The sequence below is a fragment of the Typopeltis vanoorti genome, chromosome 10 (genome assembly GCF_054136105.1).
Source record: "Typopeltis vanoorti isolate ZY-2024b chromosome 10, IOZ_Tvanoo_1.0, whole genome shotgun sequence".
NCBI lineage: Eukaryota > Metazoa > Arthropoda > Arachnida > Uropygi > Thelyphonidae > Typopeltis > Typopeltis vanoorti.
In genome coordinates this window covers 5819345-5847158 of record NC_143558.1, presented here as the reverse complement: position 1 = coordinate 5847158, position 27814 = coordinate 5819345, and the positions used below count along the sequence as shown (strand labels likewise).

Sequence of the window (27814 nt, the reverse complement as noted above, 5' to 3'; positions counted from 1 at the left end):
AGTGTTGATCATGATGGGAAAAACAAAGGATCTTTTGGAGTTCAATAAAGGTATTGCAGGTGCCTGTCTTATTGCAGGTGCCTGTCTGGCTGGAGCCATGATTTTGAAAACAGCAGACTTGATTGGTTTCTCAAAAGATGAGATATCCCAGGTGTTTAATCAGTGGAAAAATAACTTATACTGCTTGTCTAAGAGGCATAACTGTGGTAATAAGACAGTCTGTCAGGAATGAGATCACTATCATCTGAGAAGGCTCATATGGACAAACAGAAATTCCTGTACAGGAATTGACTGAAGCATTTAATGAAGGCTGTTCCCAACCCATATCTCACCAAACTATGTGCAGAGAATCGAAGAGAATCGGTATTAATGACCCAACATGGTATTAAATAAAAGTTTCTAATTCAGTGGCCAGTATATGTAGGATGGACCCAAAAAGAATAGTTAAAGTAGCAAGAGACTGGAAACTAAATGCAAAAAGATGAGTTGGTAGACCAAGAAAGTAATAGACAGACTGCCTGCATCAAAGTATTGAAGATAAAACAAGCTGAAGCTTAAAACAAGAAGTGCCAGAGCAACTGTTTTCTGTTTATGCACACCATCTTTGTTTTATTTTGTGTATAATTTCCAGTTATGTATTATGCCATCAAGATAATTCTGTAAATAGTCCAGAATACAACACCTGTTATGATATCTGTAGTTTCAAAGTAAAAAAAAAAAGAGATGACAAAGCATTACAGAATTTTTCAAACTGCAACATTATCATTATTACAAGAGACCTCCTAGGAGTCAGGGACTCATCAAAGAAAGGCACATATTACTAACACCATGTTATAACATCTCTTGAATTCATTCACACTATTTGCACTCACGATCTCCAAAGGCAAGCCATTCCAGTCACAAACTGCTCTACGAAAAAAATCTCCTCTCCCCACCATCCATATAATGAAAAATTTCATTTACCGGGACCCTGTATTATCTTTTCAAAAGTTTGTAGATTTCTATTGCTCTTCTTTCTCCTGTCTGCTAACGTCTGCAGTCCATAAATTCTCAATCTCTCCTCATAATTTTCATTCCACAGTCCTGATATCATATCATTAACACTCTCCTTTATGCCCTCTACACTGTATCTGCATCACTTCAGTATTTGCAATCTTACTGTAGACTTCCTATCTACTAAAACCCCAAGATCCCTAGCCTGATCAGTTTCTAATGGCATAATTCAGCCAATACAATATGCTGTTGGATATATGATTACACCAAAGTGCATAAGTTTACATTTACTAACATTGAACTAAGAGTCATTTTCACATACTCATAATTCCAGCTTATTGAAATCATTCTGCAAGTACTACACATCAGTTGCATTCCTGACTACCCTGCCTATCTTTGGATCATCAGCAAATACTGTATATCACTTGTTAATTCCTTCTCAATATCATTAATGTAAAGACTAAATAACAATGGACTAAGGACTGATTCAAGACTAGTACAACACTAGTCTTGTAGACTAACATCACTTTTATCCAAACTAGTAATTTATAATCCATTCCCATACCTTCAACTTATGCAACAGCCTTCCATGCTGAATCCTGTCAAAAGCTTTAGTAAAGTCCAAAAGTATCATGGTAAATCTATTTTCTTGAATAACTCATCTATGATATTATTATACGTGAGCATAACCTTCCCCTAGTAAACTCATTATGTTCATTACAAATTCCAGATTCTCTGTCAATCCACTCTGTATACGATCTCTTACCAACTTTTCCAAAAATCTTCACCACTACCACACTCCAGCAACACTGATAAAATGATAGTTAGACACGTCAGTCTTTGCACCACCCTTGTGCAATGAGATTACCACACATTAGACATAAGAACTATTGTTTTAATACTGACCATTTACAAATATCTTACATTACAGCTTCCCAGTTTCGCTAGCAAACTGTCTAGCTTTTTCAAAGCGTTTACGGAAAAACATAAAAACTAGTAAATGCAAATTGAAAGGAACATAAAAACGTTGTAAACAAACTAGTAGCTAAGGTTACACGTTCGTGTGACAGAGACTGAAAGGACTTATTGTTCTTATTCATTATCATGCACGCGTGTTTGTTGTAAACGTGTAATGTGATTACTGGCTAGCTGTAGTTCAGATGGATTTAGAGAGAGGATCAGGTTTTTCCACGAACTGTTTAGAATGGTACCCTGATTTCTGTTGAGGTTTCCGCTGGCTATTAACACTACTGTGGCTTCCTTGAATAAACGATGTCTGTAGTCATCATCCAGATATAGCATGGAGCTGTTTTGCCACTCTATCGTGTGGTTAGACGTACAGAAATGATGTGCTAAGCCACAAGAGATACTTCTGTTGTGGTTTACATTACCACACATTCTTTCTACTCTTGTGGAATATTTTCTATTCTAAGACTCCAATTACCAGCCAGTTCAGCTGAACACTTTTAGCATTTATGCTGATATCCCATCAGACCCTATTGATGAATTCTTATTTAGTTTGTGCAACAGGTACCTTCTCCCTGTACACCTGAGTTTGTTTATCCAGTGAAGAGATAACAGTGCATTCAATGTTGTATATATTTTTATAGCTTTCAGTAAAACGGGCACTTATTCATTGAACAATCTCTTCTGCATCTGTCACCTGATATCATCCATTATGCGTGGCATTTATACAAAAATCCTTATGTAATCCCCAAAAAATGCCAATAACTTATTCAAATGCAAACTTTATTCAAAAAAAAGTTTTGATTTATATGCCTATATTATCACATCATCAAGCTTACAAGCAGTCACAAGACTCATTGCAGGACTCTCATAAAGTATCACTATCTACTATTCCGCCTTAAACTAAGCCTTCCTGTCTACCTCCTCACGTTCACTACACTTTTCAACAATGTGTTTTCTTTAGACATCTGTCTCTCTCTAACCAAAATTCTACTCATTCACCACTCCCTACCTCACTCCTTTGTTTGCAATTCTCTTATATAATTTCTAGGGATGGTCTCGCATTCTTTTTATTTCTTTTCCACTATATGAACAATTGCTTCCATATTAAACACAGGTAAACAACTTGTACATTTCTATTGCATCATCCCTTTTTCCAATTAAAAAATAGTGATATAACAGAAATGTATATAATGATATAATAGAAATAGGCTTTATTATTATTATTATTATTCAGGCCTCCATGGAGTCAAATGACTCATTGCAGGAAGTCCTTCCTAGGAAACCCAAAGTCTATCAAGACTCATCGCAGGAGGTCCCTCCTAGGAAACACAGTCTATCATACCACTCCTTAAACTCAGTGGCCGTTCTTGCTCTCACCACTCTATCAGGCAATGCATTCCAAGGTTCAACCACCCTCCACTCCTTACCCTCTTGCTCACAGCTTCCTTTCATAACTTCCAGGGATGGCCCCTTGTTATCACTCTTTCTCCATCAGTTCTTTTGCTGTTCAACCAAGCGAAAGAACTCTCCAGTGTCAACCCTGTAACCACCTCTCAACAGTTTAAAAGTCTCAATCATATCACCTCTCCTTCTTCTATCCATCAAACTCTGCAGTCCACATTCCCAGCCGCTCCTAATAACTAACATTGTACAGTGCTGAAATCATCTTCTGTCATCTGCCTCTGTACCCTTTCCACAGTTAATTTATCCCCTTCAAATCCTGGGGACCAAATCTGAGAACAATAGTCTAAGTATGGTCTGATCAGGGTGGAATGATAACTCTTTTATCTCTGCAGGTCAGCGTCCTTCTCATTATTACAGCAATCCTCTGTGTTACCTTCAGCACCTTTGCAATATGTCCCCTGAATTTCAGGTTTCTATCAATCATCAACCCCAGATCTCGTCTCCCCTACTTCCTCCAGTACAACTCCTCCAATATAGTATGCAGTGTCCCATCGATGTGTACCAAACCTCAAGACCTTACATTTTGTTGAATTAAACCGACACCACCATTCATTTGCTCATCTGTCTAGCTTATTCAAATCCTCTTGCAGGGCTACCACATCTGCACAATTACTAAAAACCCTTCCCAGCTTCACATCATCTGCAAACAACTGAATATCCCCCCTGCAATCCACTGTCAATATCATTGATATAAGGGTTAAACAATATAGGTCCTAGTACTGAACCCTGTGGGATTCCACTTGTAGCCTTCTGCCTCCTTGAAACCGCCAAACTATACAACTCTCTGATACCTATCGGAAAGCCAATCCTGAATCCAGTTGACCAACCTGGCATCCAAACCCATGTGCTGCAACTTAAATAGCAGCTTATCATGTGGTACCCTGTCAAATGCCTTTGCTAAATCCAAGAAAATGACAGTATATGCCTTTTCCTCATCTACTGCTCTTGTAACTTTATTATAAAAGGCTAGCATATTACTAAAACAAGAGTGCCCCTTCACAAATCCATGTTGACTCTCACAGATAACATTACCCTCATCTGTCAATGCTGTATACGGTCCCTCACTAATTTCTACAAGATCTTAACAACTACTGAAGACACACAAACTGGCCTAATTAAGCACTTCCAGTCTGCTACCGCCCTTATGCAATGGCACTATCTTACCTTCCTTCCATTCCCTTAGCACCTTTCCCATAGCCAGACTTTCATTGAAAATCTAGGTCAAAGGAGCTATCAGTTCTTTAGCACATTCTCTCAAAATCTGCGATGAAATACCATCCAGTCCCACAGCTTTACTGACATCCAGAGTACTCGGTATTTGGAACACACACTCCTCCTGCACCTCTAAACCTCGAACCTACCCTATCCCTCTAGTATTAAAATTTACTCCTCCAGGATGAAATACTCCAATAAAGTGTTCATTGAACAATTTCACTATGTCCTCTGCATCAGTCACTCTATTCCCATTTTTATCTCACAATGTCATTCTTGCACAATCATTTCTCCTCCTACTGACCACATAGCTAAAAAATTTCCTAGGATTTTCTTTGGATCTTAGGGCCAATCTCTTCTCGTATTCTCGTTTTGCCTTCCTTACCATACTAGTGACTGTCCTGGCCTGTGTCTTATATTCTTCATGCATCTACTCTTCACCTGTCTCCTTATATCTCTTCCACAGCCTCTTTTTCAAATGCAGTTCCTGTTTAATATTGTATGTCATCCACTTTACTCCAAATTGTGTCCTCTTCTTCACTTGTGGAATACAACTTACTATTGCTGCCAACAAATATTCCTTCACAGTTTCCCAAGCACTAATGATATCCCAGCCTTCCAATTCCTCCCTCCATGAAACTTCCAAAAGTTGATATCTAAGACTATTATAATCACCTGCCTTATAATTCCCCATACGTTCCCATCTCTTTGATATTTCTGCATGTCTGTTCATCTTCCAAGTGTCAAAACCACATGGTCACTCTCTCCAACTGGTGGGAGAGATGTCATCTCAGTTATTATTAGTATTATTTCCGTGACACCTCCAAGGAGTCCGAAGACTCATTGCGGGAGGACACCTATTGTACAACTCTCCGTCTCCACCTCTACTACCAATCATCTACATCAGTGCCATCCACTGCCCATCACCAGCACCACCATGGCTAGTATTTTTGTCTGTAAATTGCGTGTGTGTTCTGAAGGGCCGATATGTCTGTATGTGGGATGAAAAAGCCGAGTTTCCGGGAGAAAAAACCCTGCTACCGCCATATGAGATCGGCTAACTCACCTTCGATTGAAAAAGTTCATATAAAAATTCCTCCCATCATGACGAGACCCAAACGTATGCCTTTTCCAATTGAAGGGCGCACCGTACCGTCCTTCTTCCAATTGAAGGGCGCACCGTACCGTCCTTCTTCCAATTGCGCTATGGAGGTACTTATTATCAACTCTTCTGATGCTATGACCAAATCCAAAACTCTTGAACCTCTTGTTCCTTCTATTACATGTTGCCTAAACAATATGTAATAGAGGGGAACTTCCATTCCCTTATTGCTACATGCATCTTCCTCTCCCCAATTTATACTGCTGTAGTTAAAATCTCCCATAACAATCATTCTTCTTGCACTTGCCAAGTTCACCTGTCTAAACATCTCCTGGTCCTAAACATCTTCTGTGCTCCTTTATTTGTAGCAACACCCCACTAAATATCCTGTCTTGCCCACCTCTACCTCACACCATATGCTTTAAAAATCATTAGTGTCACTGCCTTCCAAAGCCTCCACTCTTAGAGGACATAAGTCGTCACTTATCATAAGCAGTACTCCACCACCATGCTTTCCTCTCCTATTCTGCCGAAAAATGCTGTACCCTGCTACTTCTATTCCTGTTATTATATCCTCTTCTGTCAATCACATCTCAGTGATCCAAATAATCTTTATACAATGGAATCACCACTCTTTTATCTCTGCTGGTCAAAGTCTTCAGTAGTGCAGCAATCCTCTGGGTTACCTTCACCACATTCATAATATGTCCCCTAAACTTCAAATTTTATCTCTACCTGACTCTTTTGTTTGCAGTTATTTCCAGGAATAATCTCTTGTTCATCCGCTTTCTTTTCCAATGTGTGAATAATCACCTCCATATGAAATGTTAATCACTCCCAAATCCTGTGCCTCCTCCAATTTCTCTAGCGTGGTTTCACTAATAGATTAAGTATCCTACCTTACATTTAGATGCATTAAACTGATACTCTCCCCCCCCCCCCCATTCATTTGCCAATCCACTCATTCAGCTTATTAAAACCCTCCTGAAGGCCATCGTATCAGCACTATTACTCATATCCCTTCCAAGCTTTCATCTATGAACAGTTGGATATCTCCCTGCAATTCAATGACAATATCATTGGAATAAAGGTTAAACAGCAAAGTTTTCAGCATTCCCTACAGAACTCCAGTTGTGACATTCCTTTTTTTTTTGGTACTGCTTCTGTGTACACATCTCTCCAGATAGCAAATTTCCAATCCAATTCACTAACTTGAATTTAAATCCATGTGTTGCAACTTAAATATTAACTAAATATTAACTCTAATAGCTTATTGCTCTTCTTATTTTATTATGAAAGACGATAGACTGAGAGAGCGTCTGAAAGCATCAACAAATCCATGCTGATCGTCACATATAATATTACTCTCATCTGCATAATTATGTATATAATCTCTCACTAATTTTTGCAAAATCTTAACTGCAGATAAACTGGCAATAATCATATCAGTTTAAGACTAAAAATATCAGTTTAATGTCTTATGCCTCCAATCTACCACCTCCCTTATGCAATGACACTATCTAACTCTCCTGTCACTTGGGAACTTTCTCAGTACTGAAACTTTAATTGAAGACAGTCAGGTCAATGTCAGTTCCTTACCACATTCTCTTAAAATACATGGTGAAATCCAGTCCAGCCCCACTGCCTTATTGAACATTAGCAGAATTCAAGATTGATACCCTTGACAAAAGAGGCACCTATAGCAAAGAAATGGAACTGGCAGAAGATTGGATAAGTACCAGATCAATATCATAGGTATTACAAAAACAATGAAGACTAAAATAGGTGCGATTCTTCTAACAACAAATATGATATGTTTTGAATCTCCTTTGGTGGTAGCACAGTGCTACCACTAAAGGAGATTCACTATAGTAAATTGTTCTATAACCAACCAACAGTTCCTGTGGCTCTTAGCAGTTTGCTGTAGGTAGGTAGGTATTTAATAAACAACAATTTATTGATTCTTTTAAACAATAAATTATTTTAAATCATATATTTTAAATTGTTTCATGAGGATAGAAGGGGTAAAAAGGGAGGGGGAGTGCTATTGATGATAGAGAAAGAGTTATGTCCAAAGTAGAGATTCAAGACGGAAATAGTGCCAGTGGTTTTGAGGCAGTATGGTGTGAGATAGAGGTGAATGGAATCAAATACTTGGTGGGATGTTGTTATAGACCAGGTAATGTGGATGGTGGTGATAGTGAAATGTATAGTCAAATTAGCCAAGCAAATAAGAAAAGGGTGATCATTATGGGTGATTTTAATTATGGCGATATAGACTGGAATGATGAGATAGCAACTGGAAGTAAAGAAAATGAGTTTCTTGTGTTTTTGAGGGATAACTACCTCAGACAGTATGTAACAGAGGGTACATGAGGATTAAGGGTTTTGGATTTGGTCATCTCATCAGAGGATGTAATTATAAATGAGGTATCAAATCATCCACCAATTGGTGAGAGTGACCATGAGGTGATTACCTAGGTAATCGCCAGCAGTGCGAGGAACCCTGTGAGAAAAGGGTATATGTGGAACTGCAAGGGGGGTGATTGTGAAGAGCTCAGGAGACAGCTTGCGGGTGTAGTGTGGAATGAGGAGTTAGCTGGAAAAGAGATCAATGCAGCTTGGGGGATTTTCAAAAATTATCTAGTAGATGCAATGTCTAAATGTATTCCAAGGATGAGAAGGTTAAATAAGGTAGGTGTGAGATGGATGAATAAAAAGATTAAGCATGCAATACAGAGAAAAAGGGCATTGTGGAGGCAGCATAAGAGACGTGGAAATAAACAATTTCATGAGGTCTACAAAGACCAGGCAAGGAGGGTGACTTGTTTGGTGAGAGTAGCTAAAGAGAAGTATGAACAGCAATTAGCTAATGAGACAAAAAAGAATCGTAGGGAGTTTTTTCAATATGTAGCCAGAAAAAGAAAGAATGATTATGGAAGGAATGACAGTGATTGGAGAAAATGGTATAAAGACAGCTGTTGCAGAATGTGTAGGTGGAGATACTTAATGAGCAGTTCATAAAGATCTTTCAATCTTGTGAATGTGACTTCATGGAGAGATTGAGAGCAGTTGATGATGGGGAGGAGAGACTGACTGTAAGTGAGCAAGAGGTGTTTGGGGAGTTGAGTAAACTAGATGTAAATAAGGCTGTGGGACTTGATAATATATCACCGCATATTCTGAAGGAATGTGCCAGGGAGTTGACACATGCCTTGACATATTTTTTTAATATGAGTCTTGCACTTGGTCAAGTTCCTAAGGAATGGAAGGAGGGCAAGACTGTGCCACTTCATAAAGGAGGTGATCGAACTTAAGCATCAAACTATAGGCCTATCTGTGTGTCGGATGTTGTGGTTAAGTTGTTGGAGAAGCTTGTGAGAACTAGGATCCAGAGTTGGGTTGACAACAATGGTATTATCTTTGATGGACAGCATGGATTTGCTAAAGGGAGGACATGTTTTAGTAATCTACTTACTTATTACAATAAAGTGACTGCTTTCTTGGACAGAGGAGAAGGACACACAGTAACATACTTGGATTTCGCAAAGGCTTTTGATAGAGTACCTCATGATAAGTTGACAGTCAAACTAGAGCAGATGGGGTTGGATATTAGATTAGCGCATTGGATTGGAGACTGGCTATCTGATAGGTATCAACAAGTTGTGTTATGAGGGTGCGATATCCAGGAAAAGGAGTCACTAGTGAAGTGCCTCAGGGGTCTGTTTTAGGGCCATTACTGTTTAACTTGTATATTAATGATATTGGCGAAGATTTGGATGGAGATATTCAGTTGTTTGCAGATGATGCAAAGTTGAGAAGAACCATAAAGAGTAGTGAAGATGTTGTGGCTTTACAAGAAGACTTGAATAAATTGAGTGACTGGGCACGGAAATGGGGATGCAAGTTCAATGTTGCAAAATGTAAGGTTTTAAAATTTGGAAAACAAAGATGGGATGCAGAATTTATGCTTGGTGAGAATATATTGTTGGAGGTTGAGGAAATAAGATATCTGGGGGTGATAGTGGAGAAGGATTTAAAATTTAGGGGGACACATCGCCAAAATTGTGAAGACAACACAAAGACTTCTGGGAATGATGCGGAGGACACTGATGTGTAGAAGTAGGGAGACTCTTGTTCCATTGTATAAGGCTTTGATTAGGCCACACATGGACTATTGTGCCCAGATTTGGTCACTGGGTTTTCAGAAGGATGAAGAGATATTGGAAAGGGTCCAAAGGCGACTGACTAAGGTAGTTTCTGACCTATGGAATGTAGAGTATGAGGAAAGATTGAGAAGATGTAATTTGCAGAGTCTGGTGGAGAGAAGGAAGAGGGGAGATATGATAGAGATCTACAAGTTGGTAAGGGGTTGTTATAGGATAAATGGTGAAGTTCTACAGAGAATAGTGGGAGATCAGGGAAGAAACCAGAGGTCATCCCTGGAAACTGTATAAAGAGGGTGTGAGTAGGGGAGTGAGAGGCAGGTTTTTTTCATGCAGAGTTGTGAATGATTGGAATGCCTTGCCTGAGAGTGTGGTGTCCGCAAGGAGTTTGAGTGTGTTTAAGACATGATATGATGAGATGTGTGTGTGTGTGTGTGTGTGTGTGTGTGTGTGTGTGTGTGTGTGTGTGTGTGTGTGTGTGTGTGTGTGTGTGTGTGTGTGTGTGTGCGTGTGCGATAAAAGGGCCTTCCAGATGAGTCTTTGACTCCATGAGGTCTTGGGGTAATAATAATAATAATAATTCAAAATTGCCTTTACTGATATGCAATGAAACTTGAAAAATCAAAAACTGTCTCACCAGCCATCACTATCTTGTGCATTAACATCACAGCCAAAGTCTACAAGGAACTTTACAATTTCAAAGTGTCCTGCACAGATGGCATTATGAAGTGCTGTGATACCCTCATCATTGGCAGCACTGGGATTAGTTACCTGAAAAAATACAAGTGTGAAAAGATTAGTAATTTTTTGATAAAGAGTAACAAAAAACTATTTAAAGTATCCTGAACCTCTGGTTCATATTACTCTTTGAAACAATACATAAAAATTGTATAATACAAGCACGCATTCACAAGAAAGATATTTAATTAGCCAAATATTTCGGTCTGAAAATTGCAGACCATCTTCAGTGGCACTACAAGAACAGTTTTAAAAAATACAAGATGGAATACTAACAATAGATCATTTATAAGAACAAGCCGCGTGATGTTATATCACTAAGTATTTAAGGGAAATATTTTTAAGCGACATGATTGAATTAAAGATATTCATTAATAATTTCAATAATTTTAAATAACATAAAATTAATATGAATTAATGAGTTATCCTGATTAGACTTTCCCAGATTTTTTATACAGATATACAGTCATTCCGATTCAGGTTAGGACGATGGAGTAAGGCCTCTACGCTTTTTATTATTATTATTATTATTATTATTATTATTATTATTACGGGTATCTCCATGGAGTCAGTAGACTCATCGCGGGAGACCCAAGCTAGCAAAACAATATCTGTCATATCTCTTCTTGAATTCATTTACAGATGAAGAGCTCACAACAAAGTCAGGCAATGAATTCCACTCATTCACCACCCTCCAGGCAAAAAACCTTGTTCTGACACCTTTGTTAACCACACTCTTCTTTAATTTCCAGAGATGACCTCTTGTTCTTCCATCACTATCACACAGCTGAAACATTTCCCCTGCATCAATCCTATAAAAACCTTTTAGTAATTTGAATGTTTCTATCATATCCCCTCTTTTTCGCCTATCAACCAATCTCTGCAATCCACAAGCTCTCAATCTATCAATGTAGGGAGCATTTTTTATATCACTCACCAACTTGGTCACTCTTCTCTGAACCCTCTCCACAGCCTCCTCATCTCCAAGGAATCCAGGTGACCAGACCTGAGCACAGTAATCCAAATGTGGAAGTATCAATGCTTTATAAAGGGGAATAATAACCTCTTTATCTCTGGATGTCAGTGTGTTCCTCAACAACCAAGTAATCCTATGTGCAATCTTGGACACCTTAGCAATGTGTCCTCTGAACTTCATCTCCTTATCTACCAATACCCCTAAGTCCCTAGCCTCATCAATCTCTTGGAGTACCTTTCCATCTATGTAGTACACAGCTGGTAATCTTTTAATCCCAAAATGCAAGACTTTACACTTTTCCACATTGAACTGACATCCATTTTCTTTTGCCCATTTTACCAGCTTATTTAAATCCTCCTGCAAACTTTCAACATCAGCTTGATTTTTTATTGCACTACACAACTTTGCATCATCAGCAAACAACTGAATATCTCCCTTTAAGCCGTTTCCTATATCATTTATATACAAATTAAACAACATTGGCCCAAGCACAGAGCCCTGAGGCACACCACTGGTCACCTGCCTCATTCTGGACTCGGCTCCTCCATACACCACCTTATGGTATCTCTCCCTGAGCCATTCTCCTATCCATATCACCAATTTAATATCCATTCCCATCTGCTCCAATTTGCGTAACAGTGTTCTATGGGGTATCCTGTCAAAAGCCTTAGCAAAATCCAGAAGTACCACTGTGTAGCCAGTTCCTTTGTCCAACTCTGATGTTATTCTATTATGGATAGTTAATAGATTGCTAAGGCAGGATCTACCTTTAACAAAACCATGTTGGCCTCTATAGAGTATCATATCCTGATCCACCCATTCTTGAATTTTGTCTTTAACCAACTTTTCCAATACTTGTACCACTACTCCTGAGATGGTGATTGGTCTGTAATTCAATACTGCAGTTTTAGAGCCACCCTTATGCAAAGGAACCACTTTGCCTAACTTCCACTCCCTAGGGACCATACCAGAGTTCAAACTTAAATTAAATATCCAGGTAAGAGGGGTTGACAATTCATTTGCACATTCACGCAACACCCGAGCTGATATTCCATCTAAGCCTACCGCAGTGTTTGCATTTAAGTTTCGCAATATATTTAATACCTCTGATTCTTTAGCTTCAATTCTCACATTAGGTATTGCTATAGGTATAGAGATATCCTCACTTGGGTGATAGACTTTTGAGAAGTGATCACTCAGTAACTCGACTATTACATCTGATTTTGTCACCTCAATACCATCAGCACCCACTAAGGTTATCCTTCCGAAGTCATTCTTCCTCTTACTTGCCACATAGCGGAAGAACTCTTTGGGATTACCCTTGATCTCTTTGGCTAAGGTCTTCTCATAATCTGATTTAGCTTTTCTTACTATGCTGGTAACCTTCCTAGCTTGAGCCTTGTACTGCTCATGGGTGTCCTGATCGCCCTTCTCCTTGTAAATTCTCCATAACCTTTTCTTTTTTTGTAGTTCAAGCTTGATACTACTGCTCATCCATCTAATGCCTGCCTTGTTTGACCTCCTGACCATGGGGACACAATCTGATATTGCTTTCCTCAGATACCCGCTGATTTTATCCCAAGCACTGCTAACATCTTTCCCTTGCAATATGTTCTGCCATGGGATGGCTGCAAGCTCACTCCGAAGCTTGTTATAATTGCCTAACCTGTAGTTTCGTACATACCCCTTCTTAATAGAAAAATCCACAGATTTTGCAACCTCCCAAGTCAATACCACATGATCGCTTTCACCAACTGGAGGTAACGAGGTCACCTTACTTAAGCATATAACCTCTGAACCAATAACCAGGTCCAACACTCTCACACCACGTGTCCCTTCAGTTACGTGCTGTTTCAAGTAATTATCTCGTAGCAGATGTATGAACTCCATTTCCTTTTTGCTACGTGATATTTCCTCCTTCCAATTGATATCACCATAATTAAAATCCCCCATAATAATCACTAAGCCTTCACTCATTGCACTAAGTTGCTGATGCATGAATTCAATATCTCCCCCTGTACTCCCTGGCCTATAGCAGCATCCAACTGTATATTTGGTTGCGTTGGTCACTATTTCGCACCAGACTGCCTCAAATGAACTCTCATTCACATGTCTATCATCATGATATACTACTTTCTTTGGCTGCAACACATCAGCTATCATCAACAGTACTCCTCCTCCTGTTCTATCTTCTCTATCCTCCCTGAAAATACTGTACCCATCACATTCAATTCCAGTGACCACATCTTCTGCTGACAGCCAAGTTTCACTAATGCCTACAACTTTTGGTGAGATTTCACTGACTAATGCCAAAAATTCTTCTCTCTTATTTCTAATGCTTCTAGCATTGGTATACAAAAATTGCAGATTCCCTCTAGATCTTGTACCGGCTTTAGAACTGATATATAAGTCACTAACTACCGTAGTCCTATGCCAATTTTTTTTTTCCCTCTCTTCTGCAATTTATTCTGCCTATAAGGATCAATAAATACACAATCAGTGCTAAAGTTTCTCTCTCTTACACTCAACCTTTTCAATATTAGTTTCCCTGCCCAATAACTTCAACCTGTTCAGAAAACAATAACTTCTTCAATCTCTTATGTCCTTCCATGTTAAGATGCAGTCCATCTCTAGCATACAACTGCCTTTTTCCTTCAAACACACTCCAAACATCAACAAACTCCAGACCTCTTTTTCTGCACATTCTTGCAATCATATCATTCATTATCATTGCTCGTCTACTTAACTCGTAATTGTCAAAACGAGGCAGCACACACACTATTCTCCCATTGACACTTTTCCTCTTCACAATATCTAATAATGTTCTTAAATCTTTTCCTACCCGATTTATACTACCTCTCAGGTCATTCGTACCCACCATAACTATCATCTTGTCTGTTTCATGCCCTCTCTTTATTGCTAAAGCCACTCTTTCTATTGTACCATCAGCCAAGCACTCCTCATGCATACCACTCTCCATACCCTTAATCATAGAATCACCATATATTTTACCACTATTAACTTCATTCAAGTTCACACTCATGGACTCATTCTCTACACTATTCAGCATGACTCTCCCAGCTTCATTACTCAACTCTCTATTACTTACCCCCCCACTCTCACTACATCTCATTTCTTCTTGGCTACTTGTGGTTTCATTATGTTGACTCCCAATCACTCCCATACTATTTATTACTGAATCATTCACCAAAGACTCACCCATATGTAATCCTGTTCTAGTTACTTCAGCTAAAGTAATCTCTATAGTCCTAATTTCTCTGTTTAACACATTAAACTCAGCTTTAACTTCCAGTATCTCCTTACCGATCACTTCCACTTCCTCATGAAGAAGATGAAGGTCATTTTTCATTTTCATAAACTCCCGCCGAAGTTCTTCCGCTACGGTCCCGATGTCAGCTTCCATTCCTAAACGCTCCAGCCTATCCCGACACTTCTCACATACGTCGACATTTTCTTTCTTTTCATTTTGCCAGACCGACCACAGATCCTTCACATTTTTCGGTGCATACATGTAGCAGTTTCCGCAACGCATCCATTGCGAAAAATCTAATGCTGAGCCAGCCTTTCGTGTAGTAGTAGAAGTCCTGCGCGCCGCTGACGTACGTTTCTTGTTGGACGCCATCTTTACACGTTGATATAGTGATACAAACGGCAGTGAAAACACAATATATACACCACAGTTCTAAACAATAATACCACTGAAGGACACTTGTTTCTAACCGATGCACAATTTTAGCACAATTTGTGACAAAAAGCCACACTATATTTAACTTTAAAAACACGTTTTCTAGACTAGCTAAACTCGACCGCCACATTTACCAAGGACACTCAAAATTCTTATTCCGCAAATTCTTATTCTTATTCTTATTTCTTTCTTTGAATAAACATTCAAATTTATAGCGGGATCTATGTAAGAGGCAAGTTTTTGCCCAAAGGATATTGTGGTTAGTTTCTATCCTGTGCTGAGCCAATCCAGATCTTTCAGGTTTGTTGTGATGAATTGAGGAATGATGCTCTTGGATTCTTTTTTCTAGAGAGCATCCAGTTTGTCCAAAATAGGAGCGATCACAGCTGCAGGGAATTTGATAAACTCCAGGAAGAGACATAGTTGAGCGTTTGTCTTTGGAAGAAGGAAAATGGGAATATAACTTGTTAATAGGTGAATAAGTAGCTGTTAACTCATATTCTTCAGAATTCTTGAAATAGGTTCTGAAATCCCGGAGATGTAAGGAACTGGAACTTGACGTATTGAATCTTTGTTGTTTTCTTTCGGAAAAGCCATTGAGTTTCATGTGCTGTTGAATAGTAGAAAGTTCTTTCTGTAGAAAATTAGAAGTAGAACAATTAGTTTTGGCTCTTCTGATTAGACATTTTATGATTCCTGTTTTTTGACAAGGATGATGGGCAGATTCTTTAAGAATATAACGACCTGCGAACGTTGGTTTCCTGTAAACTGTAGTTGTAAGAATATTTGAAGGTGACCAGATGAAGAGAACGTCTAAAAATGATAACCGGTTGTTTTTTTCCATTTCCATAGTAAACTTTATACGATGATGTAAGGAATTGATACTGTTTAAAAGAGAAGGTAAGGAGTCTTTGTTGTGAGGCCATACAGTAAAGATGTCATCTTTACTGTATGGCCTATCATCTTTACCTTCTACTTGGCTGTAAAATTTTTGTTTTGACATAAGAAATATCCAGAGTGTATTATGAAATCGAATAGTTTTATAATGTCTTCTGGAAAGATGTCAGCCAGTAATTTTAAAGTCTCCTTGAGAGATACATTTGTATATAAAGATTCTATATCAAAACTCACCATAAGATCTGTAGGTTGCAATGAGATATTTTTCAATTTTTCTAAGAAATCTGAGGAGTTTTTAAGAAAGGAACTAGAGTTGCCTATGTGAGATTTCAATAATTTAGCTAGATATTTGGCTAGACGGTAAGTAGGAGAATCAATACAATCTACTATTGGACACAGAGGAAAGTCAATCTTATGTATTTTAGGAAGACCATAAAATCTAGGAGGTCTTGCAAAATGAGTTTTAAGTCTTTCAATTGTGTCTCTATCTAAACTGATGACTTCATCTAGGAGAGAATTAAATTTCTTAAGTTGTCTGTTGGTTGGATCATAATAAAGTTCTTGATATGTGGAGCGATCGCGAAGTAAAAGAGAAAGTTTTCTTCTGTAATTTGCTGAGTCCATAACTACTGTTGCCTTCCCCTTGTCAGCTTTGGTGATAATGAGGTGATTGTTTTTTCTCAAGGACTGTAAAGATTTCATTTCAGAAAGAGATATGTTGGAAGGAAGAAGTTTGGCCTTAAGTAGAGAAGAAGCGACGTCTAGGGAAAGAGCATTAGTTTTATCACTAGTTAGATGACTGAGGTTCCGTTCAATGTTAACTAGGAAATCTAGATATGGTATCTTATTAGGAACAATAGAAAAATCATGTCCTTTTGAAAGGATGAGGGTTTCACTACTAGTTAGAGGACGTCCAGATACATTGATTTTATAGTTTCTTTAATCTTAGCGAAATTGGGAATAATCTTGTTGTCGTGGCATTTTTTAAAAAAAATTGATCTTTTTTTTAAAATCGAATCAAAGTTGACAAATGCTCAATTATGTCTCTTCCTGGAGTTATCAAATTCCCTGCAACTGTGATCTCTCCTATTTTGGACAAACTGGACTCTCTCTAGAAAAAAGAATCCAAGAACATCAATCCTCCATTCATCACAACAAACCCGAAAATCTGGATTGGCTCAGCACGAGATAGAAACTAACCACAACATCCTTTGGTCAAAAACTGGCCTCTTATTACTGTATTTGATACTGTATATCTGTATCAAAAATCTGGGAAAGTCTAATCAGGATAACTCATTAATTCATATTAATTTTATGCTATTTAAAATTATTGAAATTATTAATTAATATCTTTAATTCAATCATGTCTCTGCTTAAAAATATTTCCCTTTAATACTTAGTGATATAACATCACGTGGCTTGTTCTATTTATAAATGATCTATTGTTAGTATTCCACCTTGTATTTTTTAAAACTGTTCTTGTAGTGCCACTGAAGATGGTCTGCAATTTTCAGACCAAAATATTTGGATAATTAAATATCTTTCTTGTGAATACGTGCTTATATTATACAATCTTTATGTCACAAGTATCCTTAAAATATCAATACATAAAAATATAAAGTTAGCTAATCTCATACGAAGGTAGCAGGATTTTTTCTCCTGGAACCAGAAACTCGGTAGAACTCAAAACATGAAACTCGTCCATGAGAACACATGCAACTTACAGACAAAAAAAAATAAAATTAGCAGTAGATGGTGTTGTGCATAGATGATGATGATAGTGACATTCTGTGTAGTTGCTGATTATGTGGTATAGATGTAGTACCCTGCGGAGCACCCTACTTAATCTACTCTTTAGCTACAATTTATTATAATTAAGGCATAAGATGTAGTTTTAAAATAAACTCACCAGAAAAAAAAATATTTTCAAAATTAAAAATTAAGAAATAAAATGGTATGGGTGACCTACCTTCAAAATTCCAAAATCTGGATACAGTAAATTTTTCTACTTTTTTTTTTTATTACGAACATAGTTTAAAATTAATTTGTATGGTATAATACTTATACCATACATCAGAAATTTGATAAGTCACCTAAATGAGAACTCAAAACCATTTGAGAAATATAAACCCAATAATAAAAGATGAGTGTATAATGCAACTTTAAATTAACAAAATAGTAGATCTTAGAAAGAATATCTTGTGATTGAATAAAAATGCTGAAGTGATCATATTATTGGCAAAAAGGAAGATAAACAGGAATCTTTTTTTTTCACTAAGAACTAAATCAAGAAAACTAAGTCAGATGACCAATATTGATTAGATAGCCATAATAGGAATGTATTATGACTATTAAGCATAGCTAAACTATCTCATCTCATCTTCCTTTTTCACCTTGTGGTGTCGAGGTTTTTTTTTTATCATTGGACCTCAAGCCGTTCACAGAATAAGGTGGTTAAGTCCTATGCTCTGGTGTATCCTATGTCCGTAGCGTTGAGTTCTCAAGATCGGTTTGCCTGCTTTGCAGGATGAAAAACCCAAGGATAAACTGGGGGAAAAAAACCTGCTGTCCACACCCAAGACCAGCTAACTTGGCTATGGCTGAGGAAGATCCTTCAGCTCCTCAAGTCACCAATGGGAATCGAACCTAGGACACTCCTTCCCCAGGCATATGGTTGCAAAGCACATAGCCACTAGGCTAACCACACAGACACTAAAACTATAAACTTGCTATATATTTGTATGTAGTATTCACATTTGTTTACATTCATATTATGGCTTTTCTAAGCAGTATTGGTCATCCAACTTAGTTTTCTTGGATTTCCTTCTTTATCAATAGTATCATCACTTACAGCATTTCTATTCACTCATGACTCATCTTCTCACAAAATATCCTTTCAGCAGTCTATTATTAATTTAAAGTGCTTTATATACTTGTCTTTTATGCTTGGGTTTATATTTCTCAAACTCTTTTTACTTCTTAGATGACTTATCAGAATTTTGATGTTACTTATATCACACAAATTAAATTTTAAACTACATTCATATAGTAGAAAGAGTAGGAGAACTCACTATAACCAGATTTTGGAATTTTGAAGGTAGGACTCCCTCTACTATTTCATTTCCTAATATAACTGTAACAAAAAAAAAAAAAACTAACTAAATAAATAAATACTACTACTACTACTAATAATAATAATAAAATAAATAATAAAAACAATCCATTAAGATATATATATATATATATTTAGGGAGACTTTGTACCATAATATATTAGACCATAATATAAGTTCTGAAAATAATTACAGATGAACATAATAGCTTCAGTAACAGAACTACATTAAAAATGAAGAAATTTAGAAAGGAACTTTGCATCATTAACACGTTCATTGCCAATCACGCGTGGACGTCACTATCAAGTAAAAAATATTTGGCCACCACACAAAATTCCAATTTTCAGCTTGGCAATGAACGTGTTAATATTATCGAATGTTTGTAAGTAGAATTGAGAGAGAGAGAGAATGGTCATGTAAACAAAATAGAAGGTAAAGTTTAGCAAAACAGTGTTGAAATAAAACGCAATGAAATATCATGATGCGGAAGAAGACTGACTTATGGAATAGTGCATATGAACTTAAGAGCAAGGCTGACTAAACAGAAACCTAATCAATAAAATAATAGGAGACAAATCTACTGACATAAAAGTTAGTAACGATAATGAAGCTGGAATGTCTTAACTAAAATCTTTAGTTAATGAACATAAGGATAAGGTCTAGAAATGAAATGATGCAGTAGGGATAAACAATATTTAATTTTAACCATCAAATCTCATATAGTAACCTATATGTATTTCTTGCAGGTTTTCAACAGTGGGAAGAATCTTATAACCCAACCATCTGGTAGGTCATAAGAAGATGTGTAGGATAGGTTGTAACAAGGTTTGAATGGTGGTGGGGGGGGGGGATAAAAATAATGAACTATTACTCACAAAGCATACATATTTAAAAGTAGTAACTCATGGCACTATATAAGAACAAATTATGTAAGAGCTGCTGTTTTACTAGATTCGAACAAACATATTCAGAACAAAAGTACGTGTTAGAACATAAGGCATCCCAATCAAATGTAAAGTCGAAACACTTCAAAATGTTTATAGAAAAAAAAACAGAACTAGAATCTTTGGAAACATTGGGTATTCTCTTTCAAAAAAGAATTATACAGAGGTAATCAGTATACTATATAAAAGGTATTACAAATGTGTTAAACTATTTTGGGTTCATTATCTGTAATAAGGCATTCCCTTAATCTCAATACATATGGCTGCAAAGCTCAAACTGGGAAACTGATTTCAAGGGTCTAAATCCCAAGAGTCTTAATAGCCTATGGTCATTGGACTATAACTTTAGTTCTTTTTATTTCTATTACAACTTGAATTTTATTCACTAGTTACTTGATTTTTTGCTTTGTGTGTTTTCTCATTCACACAATATTCAGAAATTTGTTTTCTTTTATAAATACTTGAAATGCATTAAGATTGCTTAAAATGTTCTAAATAACACTTTCAATAAATTTACCTCTTTTGCTGTCTTTTTCACCAGTTCCAACTCTCCTTCAAGAGCAGCATCCAGCAACAAAGCAAGGGGATCAAAACTCACCCTCCTTTGAATCTTTGCTGTCCCCTTGGTTTTTAGATTACCCTTTTTCACCCTCCTCAATGCTGCACTGTATCCATAGAACAGGTGATCACTGGATGAGTCATTACTTGATGTACTTTTGTCTCCTGAGTCTGAAATCATAAAAAAAAAATCCTAAATATAACATATCATTTAATTTAATGGAAAAATTCCTGAAGTAATCATTCTTGCTGTATTCTGTAAGCACATTTCCATAACATAAATGAAAAATAAAATTAAAAAAATCCTCTATTGCCTTTTTGGAAACATTGGTGGGCAGCTAATCTCACAGCTGTCACTGATAGTTGAAACCCAGCTATCAATAATTTTAACTCGTAGGTCAGAAATAGTTAAGTTCTATGGTTGATTTTTCTGAAATATTAGTTTGAAAACCCGAGTTTCCAAGATGAAGAAACTCCTACTTCATGCATCAAAAATCAGCTGACATAATTCAAGAACTATCTAAAAAATGGCCCCTAGAATAAGTTCCTCTAATCAACAACTAGAATCAAGCCTATAACAAGTTTTTAAAATAGCAGATGAGACAACAATGTCAAGAATCCTCAAATAACAAACTATTGACTTTTCTCATTAACAGACACTTACCTGCAGAACTGTTGGTGGATACTTCAGTTCTAGTATCAACATCTGTTTGATCTTCTTGTCCAGTTGAATCCTCCTCTACCATTGATAAAACAATATCATCCAGATCATTTCCATGATGAAGATGACCACTGTATGGACGTCTCTTGCACCTATCCACATCATGAGAGGTGATATTGCCTTTGTTATTAGATGAGGATGTTTGATTTGTGGTTTCACTTCTATCTGGAGGTATAGCATGATGTTTTGGAAAAAGAAATGCTGGGGGCATTTCTATACGTTTGCTGATGGTTAATGGTACATTATTTGACTGAGCAGCAGATATTTCTTCTACAGATAAATTGTCCCTTGGATGAGGACTTCCATGATTTATTTTTTGTTCCTCAGGCCCCTGATGATTTGCTGGGAGTCTTTCAGTATGAGTTAGAGAACAGTCTCTAGATGGTTCTCTATATGGTGGTGGTGGAAGTTTTCTTAACTGCATGTGTCGTGAATAAGCTGGGGGTTGGTGACTACTGTACCTGCAATACAAAATATTGGTATATGTATTAAATCAAGCTGTTAATATTAAAACCATAAATATGTACTATATTAACTGAATTGCACTGACGTGTCAAAATCTCATTTCAAAATAATAAATTATTGAACATCATCAGCATGAGCATGTTTTCTGATGCATACCACATATTATTGTATGTACCAAATATTAGGATAGTCCAACACAATTAATATTGGTTGGCCGAGTGGTTAGTGTATCTGCCCTCCATCCAAAAGGCTGCGGGTTCAAATCCTGCCGTGGGCATGGATGTTCGTGATTGTCTATGAAAATACTACTGGTGGTGGTAGGCAGTAGATGGCATTGGTGTAGTTGTGGTTTGCTGTAGTTGGTGGGTTGAGTGGTGGAGACAGAGAGTTGTAGAGCAGGTGCCCTCCCTTGATGATTCTTTGGACTCCTTGGATGCGTCACATAATAATAATATTATTATTATTAATTATTCATTATCAACAGCACTTTCCCTCTCATTTTTCTTATTCTCATGAAAAACACCATACTCTTCATCTCTATTCCTATTAATACATCATCCTTATCCAATATGTTTCGCTTATATCAATTTTTAGGCTAGCTGTTTCAATGAGTGAAACAAATTCTTATCCCTTCTTTCTGATACTCTTGGTATTTATAAACAAATATATAATAACTCATTTTGGAATCTGTAATCAGTCCAACTAACACTTCTCCACTTCTCCATTACTGCTCCTAACCAGACCTTGATCCCTCCCCTTTATTGTAATTTATCTACAACATGTACTACAAGAAATTACTATTTCTTCAGATCGTGTGGAAAAGCTTATGTATTCGTCACACGTTATTATGTGAAATATGTGTTCATCACACATATTTCTTCAGATATTTGAATCTTTTTTTATTTCTCATTAAAATACTTTATCCATTTTTTCATTTCTAGCAGGTTAAGGACAACCAGGATGATCATCACTTTCACCATTAGGACATCTTTAAAATGGCAATATGACTGAAAAACGCTAGTACAGTTCACTGGGTTATCACCAAATACTATTTGCTAATACATGCATTATGTTTGTCATTTACTGATTGACTATGTTCTGGCCTAGCTGGCCAATTGCTTTGAACTTTTACTCTCCAACCAATATGGTGCAAGTTCAAATTCCAATGTAGGCATATGTGATAGTGGTAGATTCATTTCATTGCCTAGTATAAGACCACTATTCTGCTTGTTGAAGGCCCACAGTGGCTTGAAAATTTTTATGTTTAGCCCCAAAACCTAGTTTTCAGATTATCTATCCCTTAGCTCACTCAGATTACTTAACAAAAACCAATACATCATGTTGGAGGCTTAATGGATTTTTTACAACACTCAAAAAGAATTAAAATAGAATTTAATACTTCCTATATTTCGTCCTAGTCACTAGGACATCTACGAGGATTACAAAAACAATTAATGTAACATATACACAAATAACAAACAATACTAAGCCCAACCACGTGGGTGACACTAAAGTCCTATCTAGGTAGAGCGCCCTCTAAGGGCAGTAGTAGGTGGCCTGGAATGTAAGGTGGGAACTCTGGTGATGAGTGTTTCCCAAATCTTCGAAAGCTTAATGCAACCGTATTTATTGAGATTTGGTTGGTTTTTGAGAGCTGCTGCTTCTAAGAAAAGTCTCTCTTTCTTGAATTTGCTGTGGTGGAGCATGGTGGTTTTCTTCCATGATACCCTGTGAGTGGTGTCCAAAACATGGTCAGCCAAGCCTGACCATGTCATCAAAAAGCATTAAGCTTCCGAAGATTTGGGAAACACTCATCACCAGAGTTCCCACCTTACATTCCAGGCCACCTACTACTGCCCTTAGAGGGCGCTCTACCTAGATAGGACTTTAGTGTCACCCACGTGGTTGGGCTTAGTATTGTTTGTTATTTGTGTATATGTTACATTAATTGTTTTTGTAATCCCCGTAGATGTCCCAGTGACTAGGACGAAATATAGGAAGTATTAAATTCTATTTTAATTCTTTTTGAGTGTTGTAAAAAATCCATTAAGCCTCCAACATGATGTCCTCACAGCACTTAAGCCTCTACACATGTATTAAAAACCAATACAATGGATTTACAACCTTTCATGAGTGGGATTCTTTCTGAATCCCACCTGAATTCTATCTGAAAAGAAAGAAAAGAAAACAATGTTCTTGTTTCTTAGACATCAAAAATAAAAGTATGGTAAATAAACTCAGTGCTGATCTCAAATAACTGAATGAATTGAAGCAAAATAATTCAATATAATTCTGCTATAGAAGCAATAACTTGTCCAGATATATCAATCTGTATGCACTACATCCAGTAGTTAGCATTTAATTACCCAAGTAGTTAGCATTTAATAAATTTAGTTTAATCCTTTATCCAAGTGTGTGCAAACAAAGTTTGCGCCTGAAAGTATCTTCAGGACTGGGGTAAAGTGGTACAACACCGGGCAACTCCTTGCAAAGGTGGAGTAAGCTACCAACACTCCTATCTCAGTATCTCCCATAATGCAAAACACATCTCCTCGGATATGTATAATGTTATGCATTAAGGGAAGGGCCACTACCCAGACTAGTTTCGACCTTTATTGAGGTCTCTTCAGTGGGAGCCAGGCCCAAGTGGAGATACCAAGGCAGAAGCATTAGCAAGGTCATCTCCTCCTATAGGAGCTGCCAAACAGTGTGCCACCTTTTTATTAAATTACTCTGGATTTAGAGAAAGATGTTGAAAGTTTATTTTTCACTTGGTCTGACTATAATATATAGGAGGAGATGACCTTGCTAATGCTTCTGCCTTGGTATCTCCACTTGGGTCTGGCTCCCACTGAAGAGACCTCAATAAAGGTCGAAACTAGTCTGGGTAGTGGCCCTTCCCTTAATGCATAACATTATACATATCCGCAAGGAGACGTGTTTTGCATTATGGGAGATACTGAGATAGGAGTGTTGGTAGCTTACTCCACCTTTGCAAGGAGTTGCCTGGTGTTGTACCACTTTACCCTAGTCCTGAAGATACTTTCAGGCACTAACTTTGTTTGCACATACTTGGATAAAGGATTAAACTAAATTTATTATAGTCAGACCAAGTGAAAAATAAACTTTCAAGTAGTTAGCATATTTGCTCTCCAGCCAACAGGCTTCAGCTTTGAATCCCACCATGGTCATGGATGTTTGTGACTTCAGGTGTGAGACCACTGCCTTACTTATTGGAGGCCTGAAGTGGCTTGAAAAAAGTTTCATGTTTAGTCTAAGGCAGAGTTTCTGTACTATGTAAAAAATAAAAAATGTAACCCACTCATGGTACAAATGTACCATATATTCACAAATCAACCTTTTGTGGGTGGGACCACATTAAAAAAAAAGTGAAATTTACATACAAAAACCATCATTTGTGTTATTTTTTTTTTGTTCATACCTTCAGCACAGGATATTGTATCAGTCATCAAAATTGTTTACACTATAAAAGTCGCTTAGCTATGAATTTGCCAATGGTTCTTAAACTTAGTTAAGCTAATGCATACCTTCTTAACTTTCACAAAATTCATTTGCAAAAGTTCTCTGAGTAAACTGCAAATACTACTTAATATACAGCGACGTATTTCTAAAGCATGTTTGGTCATGCATTCATATGAAATGACTAATGTTTCATCTCTCTCTCTCTCATATATATACATACATGTCTTTCTCTTCCTCCCCCTCCTCTTCCCCCATCTCTGTTGCGCAGTCCAACAAACAACACATACTCTTTGATTAGCAAACTTCAGTTTCAGTCTTATCAATGGGACAAAATTTGTTCAGCATATGATCACCATCATGTTAATTGATTCACATAGTACACTTATGTCTTGGCCTTAGCTATCTTAGCATCCGTCTAAGCAAGAACAACATCATCATCGTCTCCTCTCCCTAGCTCCTCCTACAAGTTAATTTTTCCTCTGCAATATATCATATACATATTCATCTTCATGATTATGCTATGAGCTTCTAAATCAATATCATTGACCATAATACAGTAAATATTTACAATAAATACAGTAAAACAATAATTACTTTACTCAAGACATCATCAAAAATACACAAATGAATTATTTATCATTATTAAATTTTTATGCTTACCCTCTAATAAAAGCACACATATCCTGAGAGCTGCACATTCATATCTGAGCTTTAAAGCTACCATAATACACATCAGAGCCTCTGTAGCTCAATCAGCATGGATGAATTCTTTTGGTTGAAAAAACCTGGGTTCGAATCCCATCTAGGATGAGAATAACCTTCATCAAGGTTTTTCAACTGAAGGGTGAGTTAGCCAGTCTCATACAGTGGTGGCAGGGTCCCCCCCCCACTTCCTGGAAACTTAGGTTTCTTCATCCTGCAAGCAGACAAACTGGCTTGTGAACACACATATTTAGAAACAAAAATATGTACCCTTTAGAAGGATGCAGCAAAAGAATAGCAAGATGTCTGCATAAATTGCCTAAAACCTCTAATCAGAGGATTGAAACCATCTTGAATGGAAGAGAACTAGATGGAATGCATATCATTCTCATTAATAGCAATGTTTCAGAGAGTGTGTATTAATGATAAAAATACTCACCTAACCATGAACTGACCTTCTGTAATGCAAATAAGTTAATATTTGTATAAGGATTCATATGCTACTACATAAATAATTTTAACAGAGAAGAACTGGCTTATGATTTTATTTTAGCATTTCTACTAGTTTATTTTTTTATTCAAATGGGATACTCCTCATTCCTCCACCATCCCTTAGGACTGATTTTGCCCTCTTAGTGAGGGATTAAGTATGTATTTTATGACTGTAGATTCGTGTGTGTTCACAGGCCAGTTTGCCTGTTCTGAGGGATGAAACACCCAAGTTTCCAGGAGGGAAAAACCCTCTACCTCTATGAAACTGGCTAACTAACCTTTAGTCAAAAGAGACCAGATAAAGGTTCCTCACGTCATGGACAGGAATCGAAGCCAGGTCTTTTGAAAAGAACTTCATCTATATCGACTGAGAGATGAAGGCCTTATTTCTACTAGTCATGTCTACACTATAAAAACATTTATTTATATTCCTATGCATTACAATAGTTTGTGGATTATTTGTGATAATTTGATTGCTTTTTTGTCTATATTACTAGGGAAAAAGAATTGACATATACACACCAATGTGGTATGTGCCATAGTTTGCCAGTATTTCATTAAAATTCATAAAATGTATTACCTTTCACCACTGTTTCGGTTTCCATCAAGCCCAGGTGCATGTTGGTCAAGTTGTGTTGACCCATGAAGGTGAGCCTGTCTTGGAGGAGGTACAGGTTTCTGAGGAGATGATGGTTTTGGTGGAACAGTTGGCCTTCCTGATGCTGATTCTTGCTCCCTCCTTAAGCTGGCACGATGAGAGAAGTATGGACCACGGCTAGGATGAAGCCGAGCAGGTGGTAGGGGTACTGTTCGACCCACAGAGGTAGTGTGCTGCGATGGAGGAGGAGGGGGAGGAGGAGGAGAAATTGTTCTGCTTTCAACTGTTTCTTGTCTACTTGAGGTCATGATAGTTGGGGGAAGTGTAACTTGGTTGCCACCTAAGGAATTGGTAGATTTATCACGTGCTGGTGCTGTAGTCGGAGAATTCCGTGAGGTACTTGGAGCAGCCTAAAAAATATGAAAATATTCAGCAATTGCTTTTTAAAGGATTCACTATCCACTTATATCACCAGTAGATGAATAAGCCATAGAAGGGCCCACAAGGGATCCTCAA

At 37.2% G+C, this 27814-nt stretch overlaps 1 protein-coding gene across 1 annotated transcript in view; it reads right to left on the bottom strand.

Annotated features, from left to right (window-relative positions):
* The window catches only part of LOC150102146 (apoptosis-stimulating of p53 protein 1-like), a 186545-nt gene that overhangs the window by 30853 nt on the left and 127878 nt on the right, over positions 1–27814 (bottom strand). The window contains exons 5-8 of the mRNA XM_090398659.1: positions 27281–27708; positions 21502–22019; positions 20797–21008; positions 10544–10677 (exon numbers count right to left, since the gene is read on the bottom strand). Of these exons, the coding sequence (XP_090254785.1) occupies positions 10544–10677; positions 20797–21008; positions 21502–22019; positions 27281–27708 (1292 nt within the window). The remainder of the gene's footprint in view (positions 1–10543; positions 10678–20796; positions 21009–21501; positions 22020–27280; positions 27709–27814) is intronic.